Here is a 22,895-nt window from a genome sequence, read left to right as displayed (position 1 = left end):
CCGATATCTGGTTTCGCTGATAACAGACATTAGAGGCTACATCAAAAGCTCTTAAATTCCAATGTAACAAATGTGACATACAAATTGCTATACTGAAATCTCTAGCACTATTTACCACCGCCATTGACAACTAATTCAAGAATATGCCCTGAACTATAAAATAATTATTAAGAGAGTGTATTAAAGCATCAGCAGCTAGCATACAAACTATAAACATAACCAGATTTGTACCTGCAGTCACATTATTGAACAACTGCAGGATGGTCTTGCTATTGTGTCACCCAGGTCGGGGAAATAAATATTATCAAGATGCACTTTCCCACTAACACAGATAATAATTCTTCTAGACCCTCTATATCTACAGATCCTACAGAACTGTTGCATCAAATACCTCTTCAAACAATTCCCTCTGTGCCACAACTCTCAACAAAACTTTGCCCAGTAGTTAAAGTGCACAAAAACCTGGGCCTCTCTGGCAACAATGGATGTGAAAATGCCCAACTAAAGTTTATTAATAAAAGCCCCATATTAAATTCCTCCACGGAACCCGCTGCCTCTTCAAGAAGCAAACAGAAAAAAATAAGAAAACAAAATAAAAAAAGAGAGAGAAATGAAAAAGCGATAAAACTAAAAGAAACAACTACTACGTTTGCCTCTGATATTCAAACAAACACAAAGTTCTCTCTCCAATATAGAACATCAAAATATCACATCCCCCTACCTGATGGAGAGCAAGTCCACTCAGAGTGCCTGAATCCCCTTCCCGCCCCGCCCCCCCACCCCCGCACCTCAACAAGGTTGATCTCAAAATGAATCATCCCCTTCTCGGACCTAAGTGAAGTGCATCTCCATTCTACTACATCTTTGCAAATCCAAGTGTCCGAGAACATGGACCAGCTTATCCTTAGTACAACAAAGCCGAAATTGTCTTCTCATTCTACGGCTAAGGCCCAATGTGCTACAGGAGAGCACCCAGTGCTAGCACCAAACCTCCAGCGGCTACTGCAAAAATGGACCAATCAACAAATGACTTGTGGCACTAGCTCTTCTCAGACTCTTCTTGCTCGGAACCAACTACCATAACAATCAATCCCCTTTGGAAATAAACCTCCATCAGATGCTGGTTCCTTTCAAGTGTTCACAGCCAAAGAGAAGACTCTGTGGGGGGGGGGGGCTTTATTCCAACCCCATTATAATTTATGTAGTATCAACAGCATCCTGAATAGACCTAACATTCTGAAACTACTAGCTTCATAGGAGGACTTGAGACACCTATCTTCCACATGAATAGATGCAATAGAATTTAAGCCTGGAAATCCTTACCAGACTACATTAGTAACAAGGACATCACCTGAAATGGCAAAATGTATTACCTCAAAGCTTAGCGTCTTCACAGTCTAGCGAATTATGGTATCAGATGTGACTGAGGCGAAATATTTAACTGTGCTATCACTAATGACTATAAATCACACCTACCAGCAAAGGGCATCCAACAAGCCTGGGTTGGCCAGACAAAGTCTGTCTCTCTTTTGAGGTATACTAACAGGCGGAGGTGGCGCCAGCTATATCTGTCCAACAGGTTCAGTAATAATATCATTAAACAGATTACAGGGACGTACCTGCGACCATCTAAATCCACACATCTCGAAACAGCAGGAACTGGCTTGATACGCTGGGCATATTCCGGAATGTATGTCCTCCCGAAATTTAAAAAGCCCAGTAAAGACTGTAATTTTTTCAGTGTTGTAGGAGCGCGCAACTGTGCGCATTTCTCCAAGAAGTGAGGAGCAAAACCTCTACCTTCATTGTTGAGCTCATAGCCCAGGAACAACACCGTGTACTCAGCAATGTGCGATTTTGCAAAGTTAAATTTGTAACCCATATCTGCAAAGTTACAAATAATTGAATTTACACGACACAGATGCTCCCAAATTACGTCGTCTGTGAGATATATGTCATCCACATACGAACAAGCATCCGGGTCGATTCTCTCCAAAAGAGAGACTATGCGTGCGGTAAATATACCAGGACTATTCTTATAGCCCATTGGGAGACGCCGGAATTGTTTTTGGACCCCAGCGCATGTAAAACTGGTCCATTGGGAGCTAAAGCTGTCCAATCTGTGGGCATAGAAACCGTTGGATATGTCAAGCGTTGTTTTAAAACGCTTACGCACTAGACTATCCACTAGGGCAGAGCCGTGAGTATTCTGCACTGCACAGTTACGGCAATGCGAGTTCAAATGCCGGTAATCCAATACCAAACGATACGATCCGTCTGGCTTGGTCACAGTAAAAAGAGGATTATTCATCGGTGACACACACGTTTCAATGACTCCCTGATATTCCAATTGTTCAAGGATTTCCGCGACGGAAGCTTTGGCTTCACGTCGAATGGGATATTGAGGTTGAGGCTGCGGCTAAGACCGCAATGGAATCTCGTGGCATGGGGACAATTTATCCCAACCACATTGGTTACGGTACAGAGCCGGTGCGAGAGCCCAAGCCCACTCTTCTGCAAAATGCTGCGCATGCTCTTTCGAGACAGTGTTCGCGAAACTGGGGAGGATCACCTCCTCCCCTCGCGACGCCGCGAGCACAAAAGGTGGGGGCCAGTCAGCCTCCGAAAGCAAAATATCATACGTAGAAGAAAGATTTTCCCAAAATACCCCTTTGATGGTACGCTGTATGTCACCTTCAATTAACAGGACTATTTCATAAAGTCTTTCAGGGGGAGCAAGTCTCGTATCGGCTGTTTCAATTACAACGTAGACATCAGTCGCTGTCACCCTCAGTAGTGGACGCAGCGCCTCTCTCACTATGGTAATCTCCGCCACGCTGTCCAGCAAGGTCAGAGCCCACGTCAGATTCCGAAGCCGCGTTCTCACTATCTGTGGCATATCGATGCGCTGTTAAGGCTGCGACTTTCTTTTTCGCAAACTGCGGTCTTTTTGGAGTAGAATCCTCCTGCTTCGCTGCGCCGTCTGTCTGGCGGGGCTGGCCACGTCCTTGTTGGCCACCTCGTCCCCTCCCGCCTCCTCCTCCACCTGTTTTCGGGGCCGATGAGTCCTGAAAGGAACGAGGAGAGCGTTGATCAGAAACCTGAAATCGATCAGGTGATTTAATCATCGCGCGATCGCGCAAGTCATAAACTCTTTCTGTCGGCGCAGAAACTTGTGGCGCAGGATAAGAATCCTGAGTCTGCTGTTGTTGCTTCCCCTGTTTCTGTTTCTTAGGCCAATTTTGTTTTTTGGACTTGGGCTGGACATCTGCCTCAGCAGACTGCCCTTGTGGTTGTTTTTTCTCCTTGATGGCAAAATACTTCAGACCTTTACTCGTGCGACCTATAGTTTTATATGCGGCCACAACTATCTTCGCCAACTGTCGGGGTTTTTCGGCATCGGGTAGAGCAGCCAAAGCATTCGACACCTGAAAGTTCACCGCATCTCCCTTTATATTGGAGAGGATGAGATCGCTAACAATCTCAAAAGAACCACACAGGCGCATACCCAATTCAACCGCTGCTTCCGGTCCGTGATCATCCTGAACACGTTTAACGATCGTAGGCAGTACGGACATAGATGGGGTGCCGAAACACCTCGCATAAACAGCCGCAAAAGTTTTCCCCCAGCTTTCACAGTCAACGAGTTCAGGAGTTAAATCCTTAGGTAAAGTAATCGTCAACATTCTATGTTTATCAGCAGGAGTAGAATTCGGAAACACAGCCTCCAGTTGGTCAAATTTCTCGGCAAGCCAGAAAGGGAATTCATCTTATCCTCGGGGCGCTTACCAAAAACCAAATTGACCATAACCGGATTGAGCTTTAAACCGCCATGTTCCGTTTGAACAGCCGGACCCCCCGGGGGACCACCCGGGAGGTGTCGACCTATGTATTGCACTAATGCACGAATCACGGCATTCGAAACAACATGTAGTCTGCGAATATCCGCTAGGGGACAAGCGCCGTGATTCGGGTGCGGGGTGAATCCACCCAATGCAGGCCAATTTGTGCCTGGAATGGACAAAGGACCCAACCTCGCAGCGGACAAAGAGTGGGGTAGGGCGCCATCAAACCAAACGCGATGCTGCCAATGATCAATAGGTATTTCCAGTGCCCTGTACAGTGTATATTCAGCCGGTACAGGTGAAGGTGTGTAGGTGTGGAACAAACCAGAATTTGCGTCTATCGCAGGAAACGTTACCCACGAATAAAATAGTTCGAAAGGGTACGCCGGATCTGCACACACCACTAAGATCACAGCTAAGCCATCCACAGGGACCTGGTAGGTCTGTAAATGGTTGCGCACCGCAATGCGACTATGCTGCGGGATGTTCACAGCCTGCGCCATGATCACACCGGAACTACTGAAAAACAAAGGAAACTTTGTAGCACAACTGGGTAGTAATTCAAAGAAACCGTTTTAGATAGATTCAAGCTTGAAAAGACCTATTTCAAAAATAGGTAGGTTTTTCCGACACCACCGTTTTCCGGAAACGATAGTGAAGGGGTTAAGGTTTGAATGACATACTACTTGAGTGTCATGATATAAGACCACCAACGTATGGGCGCCATGTAGCAGGGTTTCTGTTCTCCCACAGAACTGTGCACAGAGGATTGGAACCTCAGCGAATTAGGGTGACCCAAAACTCACCTTAGTACCCCACAAACCCCTTAGTACCCAACAAACTCCCAATGTTTAGACAAACCAGAACATGAACTTACAATACCTCAGGTTAAGTGGAACACATGAGCACTCTTTCGTTATACAATCATTTCAAACCAGAACGTGGAGTAAATGAGGAAACGTGCACATTTGAAATATTTACTTACTAATGCCGTTTTCTCAAATGGTGACAGCATGTTAACATGCTGTAATGAATAAGGGTTAACAACACTTATTTCTCACCCTCCCTAACTCACATATTATATTAATAGCTAAGAAGGTCTCTTTGGGTTTTAGCAGGGCGGGCCCATACCTCAGGCTCCTAGAATGAAGAAATCACATCAGCATACACCAGCTCTCTCTGCATGCGAACAGCATCAAGTGTGTATCTGTGCTCTAAGCAAAGCAATATAAAACCCGCCTAAAGCCTAAAGTTGGCAGAAGCTGCACTTATGTTATGTCTATAAAGGTGCGGAGATCAGACCTCATAACAATTCTGTATCGTGTTATTCCTGAAGCTTCAGCACTCTCTGTACAGACATAGTTTATTAAGCAAAGCTGATAGCAGAGCAATAACATATTATTCTCATGTAAACCACAACAGGCTACTAGGTTGAAAGCTAAATCAACAATTAAGTGTCGGGGGCGCTAGAGGGCGCACGGCGGAAAGGCTGGCTACCTAGACAGCTCCGCTGGACGGCTTCATGTCTTAGCTGAAAAACGCAAATAAAGTCACGGATTTCGATGCAGGAATGAACAGCTGACAGCGGAAGGTGACCAGCACACGGCGGTGTGCTTAAATACCGACACACTCCTCCCTTTATGGCAAAATTTCAACTCGAGAGAGAACTGCCGGGCACAGAGACTGACACCGGCGAGATGGCGACTGCTCGGATGCTATGGGAGTGATATGAGACGTGAGAGTCTGGACGGCACGTTGAGTGAAATACTCGGCGCTCCCTAGCTAAATCGTGAGTACCTGTGGAGGCGGAATGCGATATTGGCAGCCAAATAAAAAGTAAACGACTTCTGCTGGTTGCAGCGTTGACCGTGGGGTTAAAGGAGTTTGGATAAAGATTTTAACTCGACTTGGGAATGCACATGTCAGCGCTACGGCAGCGCACCAGCGCTTGCTCAAATGCATACGGCTCACCGCTAAGAGAAACCGCATTGTAAGCCACAGATCTGTTGTTTTAGCGCTGATACAACTACCAAGTTACGGCAAACAGTGGCACAAAAAGGCGCGAATTAGGAGCGGCAAAATGGCGGCGCCCAGTATCTGATGCTACTAACGGTACGCCGATCTGTGACCGGGACGAACGGACTGTGAGCGCGAATGACACATAAGTGCGAGTGCGACCAGCATGCCCCTATAGCCCATACACATAAGACTACAAGGGTTACGAGCAGCATTGAGATCTGAGGACAGACCACTGACACATCTGTAATGGTGAACCAGGCATGGGCAATGTTGCAAGAGTACCCTACACATGAGACATGATGTCTCGTACTGGAACTTTGTGAGATGGGATGGTAGGTGCTGCAAACTGCACAATACATCAGCACTGGTAGACGCCTGTCCACAGTAGCGCAGATTAATGAACAATACGCGCAAATGCAATAGATGTGCGCCATAGGCACTGACATGCGTTGGACACAGGAACTGTTCTGCCACGCACTGATCCTCGTAATTAGCTGTAATATGTAACCCAAAAAATGTGCAAGGTTCCTGCTATACCTAACCGCGCTATAGTGTCCCGCCTCAACTACAAACCACACACGGGTCATCACTGGCTGCGATAGATGCAGGTCGTTTATAGTACACGACTGAAAAGAGTGCACACATAACTGAAGCTCCATAACTGATAATACTTTTGCATTAACTAATCGCAGGGAGCGACAACGAAGACAAGCACACCAATTGCTCTCTCACTGTCACCGTACATGTTGCTTAAGTGAGACGCTGTCTGCGATGTTGTACCACCGAACTGCCTTCCAACACTCATCCCTATGAACCAATCGACGCTTCTGGCGCCAAGAACGAAACTGGCACTATAACGTCAACCGACGCTGTAGCCTGAAACGCCAAATACAAAGGTAGGAAGTGGCGAAATACACTGTCAACGCAAACCTACGGGACGCACTCAACCCACGACATGGGAAAACCGGACAGGCAGCAACCGAAACTGAACTTTGAACAGCAAAGGCGACCTGCTAGAGGATCACACCCACATTCAGACACTGAAGCTGAATCGGAGCGCACCTCCTCCAAAGGTATGGAGATGATGTTGAAAGCCATACAAGACAGCCTACAAGATATGCATGGTAAAATGGATAACCTCACATCACGCATGGATACCATGGCTGCCAAAGTGGATCAGCATGGGGAGAGACTGGAAGATGCGGAGGCCAGATTATCTGCAGTAGAAGATGAATCACGAGCGAGCACCTCTAAATGTGCGGGGTGTGACAAAATTCTGGAAGTTATCAGGTCCAAGTCCGAGGATTTGGAAGCCAGATCACGCCGCAACAACGTACGAATAGCGGGCGTGCCGGAATCGACAAACGTGGGCAACATGGAAAAATATGTGGAAGACATGTGCCTTTCCATCTTTGGCAAAGATAAATTATCCCACGTTTTCATTGTGGAAAGAGCGCACAGAACGCTAGCACCTCGTCCACCACCGGGAGCAACTCCAAGACCAATAGTAGCCCGCATACTAAATTACCGGGATAGGGATGCAATCTTACGCATGGCACGGGAGCTGAAAGACATTCAATATCAATCCAACAAATTGGAATTCTACCCGGACTACACACAAGCGGTCCAACAAGCTAGGAGGGAATTCAATGGTGCAAAATCAAAGCTGCGGGAGCTTCAAGTGGAATACGCAATGCTATACCCTGCGAGGTTGAAAGTAACTTGGGAAGGTACACCTACAATCCTCACCTCTCCTAAGGCGGCAAATGACTTTATAAAGAAGATCACGAACCACCGCAAGAACAACCAGCGACGTCAGCAGGATCAAGATGAAGACTGAAAGTAGGTGATGTGACTCGTCCTATCTGTCGAGATTGCTGAGGTTCACAATCCAAATGCAGGTAACGAAGGCGATACTATTCCCCTGCACAAGGGTTGGCCTGAATACTTTCCCGATAGGTGAGGATTAACTATATCTCGTTTATGCCTGTTGTTGTGGGATTTATACCCTTCACGAGTCACGCTGGGCAGTGTACTCTGTTTTGTACATTGACCGGATATTGCTCAAACACACAGGGTACGAACTACTTACAATGCCAGACTCTTGCTGGGACTTCAATTTCCTCATTGTGTACGATACATGTGTAGGCATAGTAGAATACTGCACACAAACTTTACCTAGGTATATGGTGGTAATCTGCTACACAATAGAATACTTAGGCTTAACAGCCTCCTACGTATGGATGTCAGAGGATGAAGCGCACACTGTCAAGGATGGATGTAAAATATGCTATATATTGTATGCAGTCGGCTACCGAACAATACTTCCTACTTGACAACCCGGGTGGGGTATGTTAGCTGTAGCGGATCCCTATCCTTTACGTAGACACAGTTCCTCTGTGGATGTTACAGTACCCCATAGTCGATTGGCAGTGTGTCAATATAGGACATCGACGCACAAATAGCACATCGTTGCTGACATGCTGGTTCCTTACAATGTTCAAAAATGTCATATGCATTTTCTATTTCCTTACCCACTCCGGTCTGAGAGAGATCATAATAGACAGCTGTTATACCATTTTTGACTGCCTGATGCTGGGAGTATTATATACATAGTTATAATATACATAGCAGAGATCTTGTGACTTTATGTAACTACGTAACCGTCCACATCCGTTTACTCGGATGGAGAAGTGCAGTCCAGGCGGACCCCCATCTGGGTGTTCCCCGACAAAGTTTGAATGCAAATGGGATGTTCGTTAAGGGTATGGCCTCAGCAGGATTGGGCTGCTGTTGTGGGGTGGAGGGTGGGAGGAGGGACTAAAGTTGTTATGTTTAGATCAGACTGCTTGAGATGCATTGCCTGCAACCAGAAATGCCACTTATATCACTGTAAACATGTGAACCATCCATGTTGTCACTACACTATTTTGTGGTCCTCCCTAGACGAAGTAGGGGAGACAAGTATATCTGTACAAAACTATTACTATGACTAGTCATATATCTCGGCCTAGAGCATTAAGTGTCCTATCATGGAATATTAGAGGTTACACCAATCCCAAGAAAATTCGCCAAATATTCGCATGTCTAGATAGGTGGAAAATTGACATTGTTATGTTTCAGGAAACACACGAATCCCCACACTCACATGCTCAAGTGGGGAGAAGGTGGGCTGAATCGATGTATTGTGCAAGATACTCGTCCTATGCTAGGGGTGTTTCAATATTGATCAAAAAAGGCACGGACTTTAGAGTGCACACAACGACATTAGACGCCGGAGGGAGGTATGTCATAGTGAAAGGCAACATACGGGGCAGGCAGATCACACTAGTGAACTCGTACGGACCAAACACGGACGCACCAGACTTCTTCCGAGAAATTGGGCAACACTTAAACACTGATCCAGACCAAATAATCCTATGGGGAGGTGACTTCAATATTGCACTAGACGATGCGCTAGATAGATCAGGGAACACGATGGAACACCATACACATGCTAAAACCGAACTATTAGCCATTATGCGAGATTTATCCCTGACAGACGTCTGGAGAGCGCAGAACCCCGGGGTCACAGAAGCAACACACACATCCGCACCTCATGCTAGCTGGTCAAGGATAGACTACTGGTTGGGAACACCCGACATTTTGCTGTGGACACACGCCGTAACACACATGCCCAAAACACTATCCGATCACAACCCTGTCAAGTTAACATTATATATCCCGAATCACGCACCCCCTCCGTTTAGTTGGCGTTTCAACTCAAACGCTCTCACAGACCCACTTTACGTTGATACCATTGGAAAAGCTATAAAAGAGTACTTCCGTCTTAATGAAGACACCACGGAAGACACAGGACTTCTATGGGAAGCATTCAAGGCAACAATACGGGGGGTGTGTATAAGTACAACAGTAGGCATACTAAAAGACATCAGACAGCAGATATCGCGATGTGAATCCACACTCCGTACACTAGAGCGACAATATGAGTTAACCCCAACTCAGAATATCCTGAGTGACATTAGGAAAACGATCACTGAACACCAAAACTTTGCAGCCGATGAAATTAAATATCTAAGCAAAAGACACGTGGCTAGATCATACGGGGAGGGAGGCAGGCCGGGTAGGGCTCTAGCAGCTAATATATGTACCGGTCACAAAAAGCACATTATTATGAAGACTATTGGGGATGATGGGCTCACGCACACTGACCAAGCGGGTATCCTGCAGAGCTTCGTCCACTCCTACCAAGAGTTATATAATTCACGACCAACTGTATCACAATCCGAAACCCTACGATACCTGGACGATGTTGCTATTGGCTGGCTGTCAGATAATCAGAGGCAGTACTTAGCCCAACCGTTAACAAGGGAGGAAATAGCCGACGTTATAACATCATTACCAAACGGGAAAGCACCAGGGCCCGATGGATTCACTTGTGAATTCTATAAAACATATAGTGAATTACTAACTCCCCACCTAGTGGATATGTTTGGAGAGGCACTTGAGGCGCAGATCCTGCCGCCAACACTGCGAGAGGCTGTGATCATAGCGCTACTAAAACCAGATAAAGACCCTGAACTATGCCATTCATACCGCCCTCTGTCGATGATAAATGTGGACTCCAAAATATTAGCTAAAGCGCTCGCCACCAGATTGTAACCACTAATGTCAGCACTAGTCCTCCCTGACCAATCGGGATTCATCCCATCCAGAAACACCACGCACAACACCAGAACGCTCTTTGCTACGGCACATTACCTTACACCAGATACCAAAGCGGCAGCGATCATGCTAGACGCAGCTAAGGCGTTCGACTCCATCGAATGGTCATATTTGATAACGGTACTGCATAGAATGGGCTTCCCTAAGGTATTCATTCAATGGGTACAGCTGCTTTACACCAAACCGGTGGCCAGGGTTAAGATCAATGGCTATGTGTCAGAACCGATCGCTATAATAAGAGGGACGAGACAGGGTTGCCCCCTGTCCCCTCTGCTCTTTGCACTAGCACTAGAACCGCTGGCCTGCATTGTGAGACAGAAACACCACCATCTCGCGCTCCAATTCCCCAGCAGACCGTTGCACATATCCCTATACGCAGACGATATGTTGCTGTATGTTAGGGACCCAGCCATTAACCTAGATCCGCTCCTGCGAACATATATTAAATTCGGAGGATACTCAGGACTACAAATTAATTGGGACAAATCATCCATATTTCCACTGACTGACTCTACACAAAGACATGCAACAGAATATCCACTAGAGTGGCAGACAGACCCTATACGATATCTAGGCATTTGGTTCCATCGCGACCCAGAGGTAGTTATCAGGACCAATTACGGCAGAGCGATAGATACATTAGAAGACAAAGTCACGAGATGGATCCAACTCCCACTATCCCTGGCTGATAGGATGGCAATAGTAAAGATGGTAGTCCTCCCCAAACTACTTTATCTCTTCAATAATATTCCAATACAGCCCCCAAAAGAGGTCTTCAAACGCATTAAAACGATGGTACTGAAGCTGATATGGGCAGGGAAAACTGCACGCATAAAACTAGATATGCTAACGCTGCCTATCAATAGGGGGGGTTGGGGACTACCAGATTTTTGGTTGTACTACTTGTGCGCACAGGCTCAATTTGCTACACATTGGTACCATAAAACACCATACCTGACCCATGTAGCGGTGGAGGAAGGAGATGCAGCACCGGTCCCATTAGATGCAATAATAACGCATACACGACCCCCGTTACACAATAAGGACATTAACACAGTCGACACCACTAACGCTGCTTGGAAAACCCTAGGCCAAATGATGCATAAACTCCCACTTTACGCTCCGGCTCTACCTCTGCATCACCACCCAAACCTGTCAGTAACTGGCGAAGAAGTGGGCATGAATCTATTGAAACAGGTGGGTCTAGAAACTATGGGAGACATCTATAAAGAAGGGGCTTTCATTACGGAACAAGACTTAGCCTTTATTGAAAACCCGACACTACTCTTTCGGTTCACATTCCACAGACTAAAAGAAGCGCTAAAACAGCTCTTTCCCTCTTTCCCACGGGAACCCCAGATAATGGACACCCTACAAATGTTGATCACCACCACGGCCACATCACATCTGGTCTCCCGACTTTACACTCAAGCTCAGACAGAACTAGACCATAGGGCAACCAGGGCACAAGACAAATGGAATGCGCTGCTAGACGCACCACTGACGGATAAGGACTGGGAAAACACGTGCACGCTCACGAAACTACTCACACCGAATGGTAACCTAAGAATTATCCACTACAAATACCTACACCAGGTATACTACACCCCAGCCCAATTATACAGATATGGTCTGCGTGAGGAAGCAAGATGTAAAAGATGTGGACATGACCAAGCAGACTTTATACACCTGGCGTGGAACTGTGGGAAGATACAAGCCTACTGGGCAGCGGTGGTGGGAAAGCTGACCGAAATGACAGAAATACAGATCGCATGCACAATTACAGTATGCCTACTGGGTCTCCTTCATAACGTAAAGGCGGCAAGGCGCAAATTTTGCGTTATAGCATTGTTGCTGGCCAAACGCAGACTTTCTATGAACTGGGACAGCTCGCATACACCCCAAGTCACACACTGGATGAAAGACATGACATACTGCCAAGATACTCTTAGGACATACGAAGAATCTCTTCCTCCGAGATCTAGACCTAAAGATTACTGGATTTATTTAACGACATACCTAGACACACAAGTAGCGGAGTAAAGTCTGGTTGACGACACTAACCATAGATGATGCCTAGCACAGGGATCACTGGATGGCGACTTCACATATCTAGAATTATTACATGGTGGAGCTGGAGTGGGAATGCAGTAGCGGGCTGATCAGGTTTTGTTAAATGTATGTTACTTAATTAAAACTGCAAAATTGAGACCAATGACTATTTTCAACGCGGCCGGCCCACTGTGGTTGTAGGCGACTTGCTGTGTACTTTAACGACTATCACGCAACACTACTGTTTAATTTCACTATGTGCCACCAGGTTGCTGCCGGCCCATACAGGGTTGTGTGCGCAAAGCTGTGTAACACGCGTACATACCGAGAATAAAGGTCTTGAAACTTAAAAAACAAACAAAAAAAAAAAACAATTAAGTGTCGTGTGCAGAAGCAGCAACAAGGAAAAAATGGCGTTTAAACATTCAATAAGCCTATGCTAACTTAACACATTATAAAGATAAACAGTAGCTATATGACAGGCCACCCTTGAGTGTTTACTCTCCTGAACCCTCAAAAAATAATAGTGAGACAGAGTGATGGAACAAGTTTACCTCACGTAATGCTGACACAGGTATGGCAGCCACCCTGCGAATACAGCAGAGTCATGGAGCCCGATATCTGGTTTCGCTGATAACAGACATTAGAGGCTACATCAAAAGCTCTTAAATTCCAATGTAACAAATGTGACATACAAATTGCTATACTGAAATCTCTAGCACTATTTACCACCGCCATTGACAACTGATTCAAGAATATGCCCTGAACTATAAAATAATTATTAAGAGAGTGTATTAAAGCATCAGCGGCTAGCATACAAACTATAAACAGAACCAGATTTGTACCTGCAGTCACATTATTGAAAAACTGCAGGATGGTCTTGCTATTGTGTCACCCTGGTCGGGGAAATAAATATTATCAAGATGCACTTTCCCACTAACACAGATAATAATTCTTCTAGACCCTCTATATCTACAGATCCTGCAGAACTGTTGCATCAAATACCTCTTCAAACAATTCCCTCTGTGCCACAACTCTCAACAAAACTTTGCCCAGTAGTTAAAGTGCACAAAAACCTGGGCCTCTCTGGCAACAATGGATGTGAAAATGCCCAACTAAAGTTTGTTAATAAAAGCCCCATATTAAATTCCTCCACGGAACCTGCTGCCTCTTCAAGAAGCAAACAGAAAAAAATAAGAAAACAAAATAAAAAAAGAGAGAGAAATGAAAAAGCGATAAAACTAAAAGAAACAACTGCTACATTTGCCTCCGATATTCAAACAAACACGAAGTTCTCTCTCCAATATAGAACATCAAAATATCACATCCCCCTACCTGATGGAGAGCAAGTCCACTCAGAGTGCCTGACTCCCCTTCCCGCCCCGCCCCCCCACCCCCGCACCTCAACAAGGTTGATCTCAAAATGAATCATCCCCTTCTCGGACCTAAGTGAAGTGCATCTCCATTCTACTACATCTTTGCAAATCCAAGTGTCCGAGAACATGGACCAGCTTATCCTTAGTACAACAAAGCCGAAATTGTCTTCTCATTCTACGGCTAAGGCCCAATGTGCTACAGGAGAGCACCCAGTGCTAGCACCAAACCTCCAGCGGCTACTGCAAAAATGGAGCAATCAACAAATGACTTGTGGCACTAGCTCTTCTCAGACTCTTCTTGCTCGGAACCAACTACCATAACAATCAATCCCCTTTGGAAATAAACCTCCATCAGATGCTGGTTCCTTTCAAGTGTTCACAGCCAAAGAGAAGGCTTTGTGGGGGGGGGGAGGCTTTATTCCAACCCCATTATAATTTATGTAGTATCAACAGCATCCTGAATAGACCTAACATTCTGAAACTACTAGCTTCATAGGAGGACTTGAGACACCTATCTTCCACATGAATGGATGCAATAGAATTTAGGCCTGGAAATCCTTACCAGACTACATTAGTAACATGGACATCACCTGAAATGGCAAAATTGATTACCTGAAAGCTTAGTTTCTTCACAGACTAGGGAATTATGGTATCAGATGTGACTGAGGTGAAATATTTAACTGTGCTATAACTAATGACTATAAATCACACCTACCAGCAAAGGGCATCCAACAAGCCTAGGTGGGCCAGACAAAGTCTGTCTCTCTTTTGAGGTATACGAACAGGCGGAGGTGGCGCCAGCTATATCTGTCCAACAGGTTCAGTAATAATATCATTAAACAGATTACAGGGACGTACCTGCGACCATCTAAATCCACACATCTCGAAACAGCAGGAACTGGCTTGCTCCCATCCTTAATCAAACAAAATTGAGTGACATGGTCAGAAGCTCTCTGCCGTAACCAACCAAAGAGTCTCAACTTCTCACTGTGAAACTAAGCTTCAACCACAGCAATCTCTCCCCGAACAGAAATCACTTTCCTCTAATGCCCATGATGAGTATCCATCTGGCAAGGACCAATGGTCAACTTCTGTAATTTCATGTAACATTGCAGGCACTAAAAAACTTCATTCAGATCCTGAACTTAAAAACTACTTGAGGAACTTTGACATAATATCTCTGAAAAAGACGTGGAATTAGGTGGAATTGCTATTAGGAGGCTACGTGGAAATTTTTTACCCCAGCACAAACAGCTAATAAAAATGGACACCCAAAAGGGGGATTATCAATCTATGTGTCTTGATAAAACTTTGGCCTTACCCCGCCTTTCAATCAATGCACTGTTCATACTAGGCATCAAGATAAACAATTGGGACTTTGCAAGCAACAGGGGACTAATTATAATTCTAAACATATATATTAACCCCAGCTCTGTACAAAAAGGAAGCAACATAAAAGCATTAGAAAATCTTCTTATGCAATTGGAAATGTCACATGGTGGAATCCCATGTATATTCACTGGTGAATTTAATTTGAATCATTGGGGAAGAAATGACTTCCTAAAAACAACATATATGTGCTGGGGAATTCCAATCCAAATCTCCGAACTTTGGAGGCCCTCGCTCCCTACGAGACATCCCAATGACCACATCAAGAAAATCTCATAACACTGAATCTGACCTAGACAACACTTTTGTATTCCTTCAATTATTTCAGAAGATCCTCTTGTATAAAATAACTGCAAAGTACAAGAGTGACCACTCCTCACAGTTCATCATGATCACAAATTATAATGTGAGGGTGTAGGCATGCAAATCGATCGGCACGCAAGATCCTGGCACCCACTGGAAAACAGTTAGATAGAATAAACTCATGTCAACTAGCAATGTGGCATGGAAACGGTCCAGTGTATCAACCAACTGGGATTTGCAAGGCCCAATTACTGCATGGCACAAGACGCAAGAGGAACTCAAAGCCACCCTTGTAACATGTATGAGAGTACTCGAGTACCAGATTTGTTTCTTTGGTCATAACGATAGTGGGGGTCTCTGGGAGAATATACACCTTTCTCAAAAAACACCCTCTCCCAGGTGTTATGTTGGCCTATGTTACCTTCAGTAGCGGCTGCTACTAAGTGTGGGTGGTCGGGCTGGGGGTTGCAGAGGCGGGGGATCGGAGGGGGGAATAAAATAAATAAAAATAAACTGACCTACCTGGGTGCCGCCAGGTGCTGCCAACTCTGCTCTGTCTCCTCTGCACTGCAACAGGAAGCTCCCAGCCTCCCAGAATCCCAGCCAACATTGTGATTGGTGTGCTTGGAGGCTTTGCATGTTCCCCACCAGGCTATATATAGGCTGTGGGGTTTAAGGTTTAAACCTATAATAACTGATAAAACCCCACTGAAAGAGAAATAGCCCTCACCAGTGAAAACCTATAAACACTGAAAAAACACCTGAACAACCACAAACTAAATGAAATTCAAAGAAAGGAAAAAAGAGAGTGAAAGAGTCCTTAGTTTTCTTCCTGAAGGGGCCAATACAATGTAACTTTGTTATACAAGCTAGCAGTAAGAAAGACTGGGCTAACATTATTCTGCTTGAGTTTTGTTGTTTAGGGATGCCACTAAAATATAGTTTTTTCTTCCTTTTGCTTTTTTCAGTTCTGTGGTCTTTGGCCTAAAGATGCAGGGTTTAGAAGCATGTTTTCAGTCTTGTTTAATTACTTTATAAACTGTAGAGAATCAGGAAATATCAAAATAATATTTGATATTTTGGCTGTGTTAGATTTTTTCACTGATAGGTAATATGGCTGGTTTCCTAAGAATCTTTCCTAATATGTGTCATCATATTTACCCACAGAGAATGGGTATAAACCCTTAATACATCAGCCCACAGTTTCTAGTGGGTCAGTATTGATAGTAAGTGAATTGTCAACACGTCAGGCTTTAAACATTTGATGCAAGGTATAGTGACAAGTATATGTATAAAGAGTGCTATCAGCAAGCATCTGGGATAGTGGTGAAAACATGACACCAGACTTTTGGAAAACATGGAACGCAGTGCAACTTGGAATGCTCTGCAATAAAAGGTTCTTTCCAAGTTCAACAAAGTTTGTATTTGCAGTGATTCACCTACGTATATGAAAAGGTTGTGTGATGACCTGTCAAAATTGATACCCAAGCTGAAGTGATTTCCTGGAGGAGATCCTTGCCACTTGTTAGATGGTATGCTGAAACCATCTTTACAATCTTCAGAGTTAATGAAGAATGCTATTGATTTTTTAAGTTCATTCAGGTGCACTGTTTTCTTATGCACAGGAACTAAAATGCAAATATTTATAATGTCATGCTTTGTGTGGCATCAAAGAAAGAGTCATCCCAACTGTGTCCCTTAGCTGATGGTTCCCAGTCCAAGGGGCTATGAATGCTATATTATCCATGTGGCAACCGTTTACAGAATTTTTGCTGAGTGATGATGCCAAAGGCAAGAAATGTGAGGATCTTTGGTCGCATAAAGATAATGATGTGAATAAAAGTGCACTTTACTGCATTATTAGATTTTTACAGAAAAATATAACAGCTGTGGTGGACATAATACAAAAACTAGAGTCTGAAAACACCCTTGTTTACCACCTGTTCAGCATGATTGGTGTACTCCTTGTACTGGAGTGCTTGCCACTTGGTAAGCAAAGCAATGTTGGAGGGCAATTTAGGAACTTTATTTTACAATGTATGAGAAATGGCTTGCAATGATGCATATAAATGTCCCTTCACCACCAATGGCATTTGAAGTCAATGAAACCTCACTGTGCTGCTCTTTACAAGTTCTAGATCCCTTCAGTAAAGGGGAATTTCCTCCATAGTTTCGAAAGGGCTGCTTCATTTTTGACACCTTCAAAAACTCTGAGGGCATTAGCGTCCAGCTCAATGCAAATGTTGCAGAACCTGCTCTCGGAATTGTAATCTTCAAGTGCACCAGTACCATGTCAGTGGCTAGAGTTAACAAATTGTGTACTGGCTGTTTTGGTGTTACCCGTCTCAAGTGCCAATGTTGAGAGGGCCTTTTCACAGAAGGTTACATGGGAAGGAAAGATCGCGCGCACATGACTCACTGAAGAAGTATTGTATGGTGTACTACAATAAGTTTAATTTGCCAAAATCTATTTGGACCTCCTATACACTATACGGTCTATATACCATGTACTATCAGTGCAGAAAGCAAGCAATAATAAAAGCAAAAACGTTCCATAAACATTCGAAAAAACACTTTTTCTGTTGTTTTTAGTAGCGCGAAAATTTGTAACCACTGATAACAACTGTTTTTTTAAGGTATTGAAATCACTAAAAAAAAAAAAAACACAAGAATTTACCAAAAATAGAAACTGAAAACAGGATAGCCTAGCTATATAATACCGCCTGGTGGGGAAGACACAAAGTGTGCATGACGGTTTGAGCTTGGGCCAGTCGAACTGTCATGCGCACTTTAGCGTGTGCTTTACACTCCTCCCCTGCCCCCTTGCACTGGCCAGGCCGGGCCACCCAGCCCGCCCCGCACTCGAGCAGGAAGAAAAACTAAATTGATAATAACGTTAGTTACTAGTTTTTACACTGCTCACAGAGCTGTGGGGCGACGCTCCTCTGTCTTAGCGGAGGAGTCTCCCCCACTGTACTTTGTTCCCTTTGGTCACAAGGTCATGATGGTAAGACCATGAACACAAGTAAACAAGGCTGTAATATCCCTCTTTATTTTCTACAGTTTCCATTCCCTTCCCTCACAACAAGAAGTAAGAGGATGTTGGGGGGCTCAAGATGGGGCCGTGTGCCGCCTTCTATCTTTTGATCTGTAATTTAATGAAAGTTTATTAAAAAAAATATGAAACACGCTTTTGTTTTATTGGGAATGTATTTAATACAAAAGAAAAAAACATTATTGGGTGGGAGTTGGAAGCTTGATGTCCATGGGTGCAGCTAGTGTTTGTAGTTAAAAAGTTACACTTATCTGTGACGTGGACTAGGAGACAAGTAGAGAAGGCCATGTGCTCACTGCACAATATTCACGTTCAGAGCTGGCTTGCGCCCTCCGATTACTAAAAGTTATCTAGTTAAAAGTGGAATAGACGCTTTATGAAACCAGAGGAACACATGTGCATGGCATTGGTCTCACCTGAGACAGTCTGCGCTAAAGGCTCTGTTCAAGTCGCAGTCGATGTACCGTGTCCGTTCCTGCACAGCTCTCGAGTTGGTGATAAATGGCGTCACCTCCACGCCATCCCTGTGGAGCTCGCCTTCGTTGTCAAGCCAGTGCCTCACGAGGCAGACCCCCGATAACTCATTGCCGTGCGTGCCTCCGAAGATAGCAACTCTCCGCACTGGGCCGGCACGACTGGCAGCCATGGCGCTCTGTGGCTTTAAGGGCGAGGGTGGACTGGAAAGACACCAAAAAACAGCCTCGAGCGGGGTAATCCCGCAGGAATGTGTGCTGCTGAGCCCGAGAGTGACTCGAATGTCAGTCGCTGTGCACTAAAGTTGCGTAGAAGTCAGCTAATCAGTATTTACAGCTTTGTGTGCATGGGTGTCACCGAAGTGACACACCTCCTCCAGCCCGCCCATCTTTTTCCATATTTGGGGATAGACCGGGTGAACGATTATTTACTTTAACTCACTCGAGCAGTTTACACAGGACTTTGCTACACGTTGGACGCCAAAATACCCTGTGGTACATCATTAATGTCTAATGATTCATATTTAAGCGCATCTCTTTAAAACTGAATGTGTTTCCGGAGATCTACTCCTAAACGGAAGACGTGTAATTACATAAACACAAGTGATTCTTCTTGTTAGAACACGATGTATTGCAGCGATTGACTGTGTGGTGATGAGGCATGTGACATAAGAAGAGGAAGGAAAGGCGGCCATAAACTCTGAAGAAAAAAAAGGATCACACAGTGAATGCTGTCGGGGAGATAACTTTTTGCAAACTTCCAGCCTTGATTAACTCAGCAGTTTACGTCGAAGTCCTAAATCAATGGATTTATAAGCATAAAGGACCACTGTAGTTTGAGAACAAGTTACAGAGTTCGCTGAAGTTTTCAGTCACTGTTTAAACTCTCCGACCTGAATGCTGCGGTTACTCTGCCAAAGTCTCACAGTTTAGACAACTCAGCACATTCGGAAACACTGCAGGCGGCAAGACTGCTGGGAGCCAGATGAGCCATTAGTTTCTCCTTTGTATAACACATTGTTAATGATTTGTGAATGTGTTGTATCATTTTATCTGACATATATGCTCGTTCACCTTAACCAAACACAATTGCTCTATCTGGATTTAAACCCCAGTTACCTCAAAACATGCCAAGCAAAGGCATCACTTTGTTTTCTAGCAAACACATGTAAACAGTCATTTAACCATTGAAATATCTGACCAAGTTAGACTGACTGGCGCAAATTGAGAGACTTTAGAGCATATGGAGAGTTCTGGTGGAGCACCCCCATAAAGCAAGGGTGCTCCCAACCCACCCGCCCGGTGGTTACCCACACGGTCTATAGTGTGAGTAAGAGCTGAGTTTAGACAGGTGCTCTGCCAGTGTAAACATAGTACCGGGGAGTCTGCCACCACTGGGTCACCAGAACAAAACAACGCCCCCTCCCGGTCCACAAACTGTCACTCATTTCCCCCACCAGGAATGCTCGTGTAGGACATGATGGTCCAAGGCAGGGGAAATGCACAACTGCCCCAAAGGACTTACTACGAGTTAAAGCAGCTGTTTGGGAGTTTGTTTTCAGAAAACAGAAAACGTTTGCCAAGCGAGTGCAACTAACATGGCACCTGTAGGGTTCTGTTCTCTTCAGTGCAACCGCCACACCAGCGGGTCCACTGAATGGATTGAATGTGGTGGGCTGTTCTCTGCTGGGGGACAGAGGCCATGGCCTCGGCTGACCTGGCAGAAGGATGGGCTGCCTGCCAGAGCAAAAACCACCCTGTTTTCCATTCATACACAATTTGCACTGACACTCGGATACAAAAAGAGAGACATGGACACTGGGGCAGAGGTCCATGGGTATTTTCACTAGGACACTAAAATGCAACACACAAACACGGATTTCTTTATTTTTATGCCTTTTTATATAGCGTGGACATTACCCAAAGGTAGTAGATCGCTTTACAATGAGCAAGGTTTATTACAAAGATACATGATTACAAAGACATAAGATCCATCAAAAATGAGAAAGGTAGACACCAACACAGGGGTAAGAATACATGGATACTAATCCAAGAAGACACAGACGGGGACTATTAGGATGACGGGCGGACTTTGTCGGCCCGACATCCTGTCGGACAACGGGATCGCCCGCCATAAGGGCGGGGGTCCCGTCCTTGGAATTAGGATGCACCCGCCACAGTGGCGGGTGCATCCTGCATTTTTAAACATTGCGGCGGGCGTTGCTTAAAGCACCGCCCGCCACAATGCTAAAAAAGCATGTTGTGGGTTTCAAAGCACAACATGACAGGCACCGCGCGGTGCCTGCCATGTTGCAATTTGAAATGCGGGGGGTACCATAGGTAAACCCCATGTGCACCCCCCATCTCCCCAGAGTCCCAGGGGGCCTGCAACGGGCCCCCGCAGGGCGTATCCGCATGCCTTTCCGTGGCAGCATTGCCGCCACGGAAAGGCATTCCCAAAGCCAATCCTAATATGGCTGGCCGTGTCTGATAGACACCGCCACCATATTAGACCTTTTCCGCCCCGGTCGCAAGGCGACCGAGGCGGAAGAGCGGCAGACGTTCTTTCCGTCCGCCGCGGACCCGCCAGCCATCCTAATGTGGCAGGGGGTCATTTCTGTGCGGATGTCGGGCGGATTGCCCCCGCCAGGCCGGCGGTGGCTACCGCCAGCCTGGCGGGGCAAATCCGCCCGCCATCCTAATGGGCCCCAGACATGTGGACAGGGAAGCCGATACATGGAATGGGAGATTCTGACAATGGGGCAGGGACAGCGGCGGCTCCTCTCCTAAGGCGGAAGGGCGCTGCCCCACAGCTCTTTGCACAGTAGAACAAGCATTAGAAATGCAATCGGGCTCGGATTTATTTGAGTTTGAGCTAATGGCATTGTAAATGCCAATGTATTGTTGCTATGTGTTATGGAGTGTGTTCATGTGGTGTGTACTGCCAGTGATCTCCTTGTGAGTGTGCGAATATTGCACCACTTGCCTGTGATGTCCTTCTTGTGAGTGTGAGAAGCTTGCACCTCTGCTGCCTGTGGTCTCCTTGTGAGTGTAAGAAGCTTGCACTGCTGCTGCCTGTGATGTCGTTCTTGTGAGTGGGAGAAGATTGTACCTCAGCTGGCTGTGGTCTCCTTGTGAGTGTATGCACTGTCATCGCTAGCCTGTGGATATGCACTGTCATCGCTAGCCTGTAGATATGCATTGGCTTCACTAGCCTGTAGATATGCACCGTCATCGCTAGCCTGTAGATATGCACTGTCATCGCTAGCCTGTAGATATGCGCTGTCATTGCTATCCTGTAGATATGCGCTGTCGTCGCTAGCCTGTAGATATGCATTATCATCGCTAGCCTGTAGATATGCACTGTCATCGCTAGCCTGTAGATATGCTCTGTCATCGCTAGCCTGTAGATATGCACTGTCATCGCTAGCCTGTAGATATGCATTGGCTTTACTAGCCTGTAGATATGCACTGTCATCGCTAGCCTGTAGATATGCATTGGCTTCACTAGCCTGTAGATATGCGCTGTCATTGCTATCCTGTAGTTATGCGCTGTCATCGCTAGCCTGTAGATATGCATTATCATTGCTAGCCTGTAGATATGCACTGTCATCGCTAGCCTGTAGATATGCACTGTCATCGCTAGCCTGTAGATATG

General features: G+C 45.4%; 1 protein-coding gene across 1 annotated transcript in view; it reads right to left on the bottom strand.

Annotated features, from left to right (window-relative positions):
- The window catches only part of ASPA (aspartoacylase), a 232,071-nt gene extending 212,535 nt beyond the window's left edge, over window positions 1-19,536 (bottom strand). The window contains exon 1 of the mRNA XM_078679939.1: window positions 19,181-19,536. Coding sequence (XP_078536065.1) covers window positions 19,181-19,410 — 230 coding nt within the window. The 5' untranslated portion in view covers window positions 19,411-19,536. The remainder of the gene's footprint in view (window positions 1-19,180) is intronic.
- Window positions 19,537-22,895: the final 3,359 nt, after the last annotated feature.

Source organism: Lissotriton helveticus, chromosome 3_1 (genome assembly GCF_964261635.1).
Source record: "Lissotriton helveticus chromosome 3_1, aLisHel1.1, whole genome shotgun sequence".
Taxonomy (NCBI): domain Eukaryota; kingdom Metazoa; phylum Chordata; class Amphibia; order Caudata; family Salamandridae; genus Lissotriton; species Lissotriton helveticus.
Note: the sequence above shows the minus strand (reverse complement) of the source record. Positions and strands in the feature narration are given on the sequence as shown.